Source organism: Poromitra crassiceps (genome assembly GCF_964638095.1).
Source record: "Poromitra crassiceps genome assembly, chromosome: 4".
Classification (NCBI taxonomy): Eukaryota; Metazoa; Chordata; class Actinopteri; order Beryciformes; family Melamphaidae; genus Poromitra; species Poromitra crassiceps.
Window position 1 is genome coordinate 55220453 of NC_139626.1, and position 7500 is coordinate 55227952.

The 7500-nt window shown below is 39.2% G+C and overlaps 1 protein-coding gene across 1 annotated transcript in view; it reads right to left on the reverse strand.

Moving 5' to 3' along the window:
- LOC310775849 (sialoadhesin-like) overlaps positions 1-7500 on the reverse strand; it is a gene marked incomplete at both ends in the record, with an annotated part of 24875 nt that overhangs the window by 4732 nt on the left and 12643 nt on the right. Inside the window, 2 exons of the mRNA XM_083635976.1 lie at positions 1323-1592; positions 2614-2832. Of these exons, the coding sequence (XP_083492102.1) occupies positions 1323-1592; positions 2614-2832 (489 nt within the window). The remainder of the gene's footprint in view (positions 1-1322; positions 1593-2613; positions 2833-7500) is intronic.

Here is a 7500-nt window from a genome sequence, read left to right on the forward strand (position 1 = left end):
AGCTAGCTTCCGCATTCAAACTTAGCCAGGCAGCAGCCAGTGACTGACACATTTTGACCCGCCCACACACAGATAAACCAATCCCAGTCAGCCCACACAGAAATCAACCAATGCCAGGCAGGGTCGGCAGAGAGCCACCGTGCAGACCCTGGCTCTGCCTGGTGCCATCTGAAATACACAAGGAAGGCAATACGCATGCGCAGACTTGTATGAAGGCCTCGTGCCCTCCTACCCTCAGTACCTCTGTGAGGCCGGAGAGGTCGTTAGAGCCAGGAACATGAATGTTCGACTGCTTTGAAATGCACAGCAATAAAAGGTAATGTACACAATAGATTTTAAGAGATTTAAAATTAATTTTAGACATTTTGAGCAAAAATAACACCAGGACCATAAAAAAACATGGAATATTTAGGAAAAAGTATATAAGAGAATAAAAAATGATAATTAATAATAAAATAAATAAAATAATAAAATGTTCATTTTGATTGGATTATCACAGGGTAGGCCTTGCCTACCTTGCCTACCCTGACCGCACATCACTGGTAGCTACAGTCTATTGGTGCGTTCCTTTATCGCAAAATAACTGGGATGTGGAGGCTAAATGACGTCACATCCGTTTTGTTAGAGTTCCATTTGCAGAAAACTGGAGCTGGGAAGTTCACTGTTGCGAGTCTACTCTTGGTCAGATCCAGTCGCTAGCCAGGCTAGCCCTTGTTAGCAATAACAGTTGATAACAAGGCATTTTGTGGCATTTTGTGCATACAAACACTGCTGCAACATGTCCACACAGATAGAAGTTAGGCTAGAAGGATAGAAGTGTGTACAGCTGATTTAATGAGACACAAACAAGACAAGACAGACAGTGAGTGAAATCAGTGTGTGAATGCGTGCACACTGCCGTTGGGTTGAGTAGTGGTGGGAGGGGGGGTTGCAAACCCCAGCTTAACGTTTTTTGAGATTCGTGGCTCAAAAAGGTTGAGAACCACTGTTTTAAACAATGACACATATTGTCATTAAACTATTAGTAGTACAGATGTAGGAGGCAACATCTGAACATTTGGAGTGAGATTATGACTACAGGTCTGATGGGTTGAATTACAGCTAATCTCGCTCTCCCATCCATCAACATCTGCTGTCACTGTGCCCCTGAGCAAGGCACTTCATCTCCAACTGCTACAGTCATACACTGTGGTTGTACTGGCAGCTCCCACTGAAGTGAAGTGTGAAGCAGGGCAGATAAGAAAAAAACATGCTCAGCAAAACAGTTGACATATTAAAGATGTTTGTTCGTTTGTTTGTTTGTTGCTTTTAGTTTCACTCACATGTCACATTGACAGAGACGGAGGCAGACCTCTTTGTCCCCAGCTCATTCTCAGCTTCACAGTGATACTCTCCAGAGTCAGAGGACTGGATGGAAACCAGGTCAAGCTGTGGTCCTGATTTCAAAGCTTTCTGCTCTGGATCTCCATTCTCCTTGTACCAGCTGTAAGTAGCTGCTGGGTTGGCATCACTGCTGCAGCTCAGAGTCACTGAACTGCCCTCCACTGCTTCACCAGAGGGACTCACCGACGCTGAGGTGTTCCTGGGACCATCTGGAAGAAATTATATTAACATAAATAAACTTTAAGATTAAGCTGTGTTTTATCATGTATTTTATCTGGCTCCACCAGGTGGCGTTATGTCAGTAGCTGTGTTTCCATTACAGTTTTTCGCAAAATAATTGCGATATTTCTACAACTTCGACAAAGTACAATTGCGACTTGTAGGCGTTTCCATTGAAGTTGAGTTTGGTCTGACGGCGCACACACCTGAACGCAATTCTCCGTTACCAGCAGCTGCCACAGTGATTACGCACGGGGATCTGCCCCATATCCCGTCCCCTGCATGCTCAAATCCAACCAATGGTCAATGCAAATCACAACATGAAGTTACAACGCATATAAACGAGCCTGATTATCAATTCAAAAGAAAATTAGTGGCATGTTGCTGGCTGCGGTGAATGCAGTGAGCGCGACAGGCAGAGGAAAAAAGGTAGCCTAATACAACTGGTCCGATTTAGAGATGGAGTGTGTAATGTATTACTCACAGTCACTGTATTCACTTCAGTCAACAGCACCGCACCGGTGTGTGCTTTTCATCCCCTCATCTCGCCGCTGTGCCAAATGCACGCACAGGCAGCCTGCTGTCACCATGGACCAATTTCTGCCATTAAACATTATCTATTTTCACCAGCTCCGCTTTTGCACAACACTCGTCTTTCTGCTAGGTAGCGTTGCTTCAAATTTTTCCACTTGCTGCGGAGGTTTTGCCACGGCTTATCAAACCCTTTCTCCATAATTTTCTTTTAATTTTCCGTTCCTTTTCAAAGGAGAAGATGGGTCACATGACGTGCAAATGCGGAAAATGTGTTTCCATTACACTTTTGCGATAAACTGCTATATCGACACGTCTGAAAAAAACCCTCGAGAGCACAAAAAAACTTTTTGCGATATTTGGGAGGTTTTTCGAAATTCACGTGTTTCCATTACCCAATTTCTATTGCGATGTTTAGATTTTGCGCATTTCTGAGGGTAATGGAAACACGACTAGTGACACACTGTGGAGTAAACTCACACACTGAAGCAGAGGGGAATGCCTCAAGTCCTTCTACAGCACAGGAATAGCTGTCTTCAGGACCAAAGTTGCCTGGATAAGAAGAAGAAGTTTCTTCCTTAATTTTCTGTCCATTCTTGTACCAGACGTAGGAAAGACGACCAGCTAGACGACAGCTGCTGTGACACTTCAGCTCTGCCTGGTTAGAGAACTGGGATCTGGTCACCTGCACCTGGAGATCTGATATGTGAACATGGAGCAGAAAAGTCAATAGACACCAAACCTTCACACGCGCACGCACACGCACACTCACACTCAGGTTCACTCTAGTAGATCTCTCTCTCTCTCTCTCTCTCTCTCTCTCTCTCTCTCTCTCTCTCTCTCTCTCTCTCTCTCTCTCTCTCTCTCTCTCTCTCTCTCTCTCTCTCTCTCTCTCTCTCTCTCTCTCATCATCATCATCATCACACAGAGGTCGTCAGTGTCCTAATAATTTCCTAGAGAGAAAGTGTGAATGTGTTTGGAAGTTTCCTGGAAAGAAGCATGAAGTGATGTTGTAATGATAAAGGGAATAGATCATGACATGATGTAGTAGTTCTATAGAGAAGTAGACATTAGAATGAAGTGATGTTGTCATGCTGAGGGGAATAGAGCAGGACATGATGTAGTAGTTCTATAGAGAAGTAGACATTAGAATGAAGTGATGTTGTAATGATAAGGGGAATAGAGCATGACATGATGTAGTAGTTCTATAGAGAAGTAGACATTAGAATGAAGTGATGTTGTAATGATGAGGGGAATAGAGCAGGACATGATGTAGTAGTTCTATAGAGAAGTAGACATTAGAATGAAGTGATGTTGTCATGATAAGGGGAATAGAGCAGGACATGATGTAGTAGTTCTATAGAGAAGTAGACATTAGAATGAAGTGATGTTGTAATGATGAGGGGAATAGAGCATGACATGATGTAGTAGTTCTATAGAGAAGTAGACATTAGAATGAAGTGATGTTGTAATGATAAGGGGAATAGAGCATGACATGATGTAGTAGTTCTATAGAGAAGTAGACATTAGAATGAAGTGATGTTGTAATGATGAGGGGAATAGAGCATGACATGATGTAGTAGTTATATAGAGAAGTAGACATTAGAATGAAGTGATGTTGTAATGATAAGGGGAATAGAGCATGACATGATGTAGTAGTTCTATAGAGAAGTAGACATTAGAATGAAGTGATGTTGTAATGATAAGGGGAATAGAGCATGACATGATGTAGTAGTTCTATAGAGAAGTAGACATTAGAATGAAGTGATGTTGTAATGATGAGGGGAATAGAGCATGACATGATGTAGTAGTTCTATAGAGAAGTAGACATTAGAATGAAGTGATGTTGTAATGATGAGGGGAATAGAGCAGGACATGATGTAGTAGTTCTATAGAGAAGTAGACATTAGAATGAAGTGATGTTGTAATGATAAGGGGAATAGAGCAGGACATGATGTGGTAGTTATATAGAGAAGTAGACATTAGAATGAAGTGATGTTGTAATGATGAGGGGAATAGAGCATGACATGATGTAGTAGTTCTATAGAGAAGTAGACATTAGAATGAAGTGATGTTGTAATGATGAGGGGAATAGAGCAGGACATGATGTAGTAGTTCTATAGAGAAGTAGACATTGGAATGAAGTGATGTTGTAATGATGAGGGGAATAGAGCAGGACATGATGTAGTAGTTCTATAGAGAAGTAGACATTAGAATGAAGTGATGTTGTAATGCTAAGGGGAATAGAGCAGGACATGATGTAGTAGTTCTATAGAGAAGTAGACATTAGAATGAAGTGATGTTGTAATGCTAAGGGGAATAGAGCAGGACATGATGTAGTAGTTCTATAGAGAAGTAGACATTAGAATGAAGTGATGTTGTAATGCTAAGGGGAATAGAGCAGGACATGATGTAGTAGTTCTATAGAGAAGTAGACATTAGAAGTCAGTGATGTTCTCATGATAAGGGGAATAGAGCATGACATGATGTAGTAGTTATATAGAGAAGTAGACATTAGAATGAAGTGATGTTGTAATGATAAGGGGAATAGAGCAGGACATGATGTGGTAGTTCTATAGAGAAGTAGACATTAGAATGAAGTGATGTTGTAATGATGAGGGGAATAGAGCATGACATCATGTAGTAGTTCTATAGAGAAGTAGACATTAGAATGAAGTGATGTTGTAATGATGAGGGGAATAGAGCATGACATGATGTAGTAGTTCTATAGAGAAGTAGACATTAGAATGAAGTGATGTTGTAATGATAAGGGGAATAGAGCATGACATGATGTAGTAGTTCTATAGAGAAGTAGACATTAGAATGAAGTGATGTTGTAATGATGAGGGGAATAGAGCATGACATGATGTAGTAGTTCTATAGAGAAGTAGACATTAGAATGAAGTGATGTTGTAATGATAAGGGGAATAGAGCAGGACATGGTGTAGTAGTTCTATAGAGAAGTAGACATTAGAATGAAGTGATGTTGTAATGATAAGGGGAATAGAGCAGGACATGATGTAGTAGTTCTATAGAGAAGTAGACATTAGAATGAAGTGATGTTGTAATGATAAGGGGAATAGAGCATGACATGATATAGTAGTTCTATAGAGAAGTAGACATTAGAATGAAGTGATGTTGTAATGATAAGGGGAATAGAGCATGACATGATGTAGTAGTTCTATAGAGAAGTAGACATTAGAAGTCAGTGATGTTGTAATGATAAGGGGAATAGAGCAGGACATGATGTAGTAGTTCTATAGAGAAGTAGACATTAGAATGAAGTGATGTTGTAATGATGAGGGGAATAGAGCATGACATGATGTAGTAGTTCTATAGAGAAGTAGACATTAGAAGTCAGTGATGTTGTAATGATAAGGGGAATAGAGCAGGACATGATGTAGTAGTTCTATAGAGAAGTAGACATTAGAATGAAGTGATGTTGTAATGATGAGGGGAATAGAGCATGACATGATGTAGTAGTTCTATAGAGAAGTAGACATTAGAAGTCAGTGATGTTGTAATGATGAGGGGAATAGAGCATGACATGATGTAGTAGTTCTATAGAGAAGTAGACATTAGAATGAAGTGATGTTGTAATGATGAGGGGAATAGAGCATGACATGATGTAGTAGTTCTATAGAGAAGTAGATATTAGAATGAAGTGATGTTGTAATGATGAGGGGAATAGAGCATGACATGATGTAGTAGTTCTATAGAGAAGTAGACATTAGAATGAAGTGATGTTGTAATGATGAGGGGAATAGAGCATGACATGATGTAGTAGTTCTATAGAGAAGTAGACATTAGAAGTCAGTGATGTTGTAATGATGAGGGGAATAGAGCATGACATGATGTAGTAGTTCTATAGAGAAGTAGACATTAGAAGTCAGTGATGTTGTAATGATGAGGGGAATAGAGCATGACATGATGTAGTAGTTCTATAGAGAAGTAGACATTAGAATGAAGTGATGTTGTAATGATAAGGGGAATAGAGCATGACATGATGTAGTAGTTCTATAGAGAAGTAGACATTAGAATGAAGTGATGTTGTAATGATAAGGGGAATAGAGTATGACATGATGTAGTAGTTCTATAGAGAAGTAGACATTAGAATGAAGTGATGTTGTAATGATAAGGGGAATAGAGCATGACATGATGTAGTAGTTCTATAGAGAAGTAGACATTAGAATGAAGTGATGTTGTAATGCTAAGGGGAATAGATCATGACATGATGTAGTAGTTCTATAGAGAAGTAGACATTAGAATGAAGTGATGTTGTAATGATGAGGGGAATAGAGCATGACATGATGTAGTAGTTCTATAGAGAAGTAGACATTAGAATGAAGTGATGTTGTAATGATAAGGGGAATAGAGCATGACATGATGTAGTAGTTCTATAGAGAAGTAGACATTAGAATGAAGTGATGTTGTAATGATAAGGGGAATAGAGCATGACATGATGTAGTAGTTATATAGAGAAGTAGACATTAGAATGAAGTGATGTTGTAATGATAAGGGGAATAGAGCATGACATGATGTAGTAGTTCTATAGAGAAGTAGACATTAGAATGAAGTGATGTTGTCATGATAAGGGGAATAGAGCATGACATGATGTAGTAGTTCTATAGAGAAGTAGACATTAGAAGTCAGTGATGTTCTCATGATAAGGGGAATAGAGCATGACATGATGTAGTAGTTCTATAGAGAAGTAGACATTAGAATGAAGTGATGTTGTCATGATAAGGGGAATAGAGCATGACATGATTTAGTAGTTCTATAGAGAAGTAGACATTAGAATGAAGTGATGTTGTAATGATAAGGGGAATAGAGCATGACATGATGTAGTAGTTCTATAGAGAAGTAGACATTAGAATGAAGTGATGTTGTAATGATAAGGGGAATAGAGCATGACATGATGTAGTAGTTCTATAGAGAAGTAGACATTAGAATGAAGTGATGTTGTAATGATAAGGGGAATAGAGCATGACATGATGTAGTAGTTCTATAGAGAAGTAGACATTAGAATGAAGTGATGTTGTAATGATAAGGGGAATAGAGCATGACATGATGTAGTAGTTCTATAGAGAAGTAGACATTAGAATGAAGTGATGATGTAATGATAAGGGGAATAGAGCATGACATGATGTAGTAGTTCTATAGAGAAGTAGACATTAGAATGAAGTGATGTTGTAATGATAAGGGGAATAGAGCATGACATGATGTAGTAGTTCTATAGAGAAGTAGACATTAGAATGAAGTGATGTTGTAATGATAAGGGGAATAGAGCAGGACATGATGTAGTAGTTCTATAGAGAAGTAGACATTAGAATGAAGTGATGTTGTAATGATGAGGGGAATAGAGCA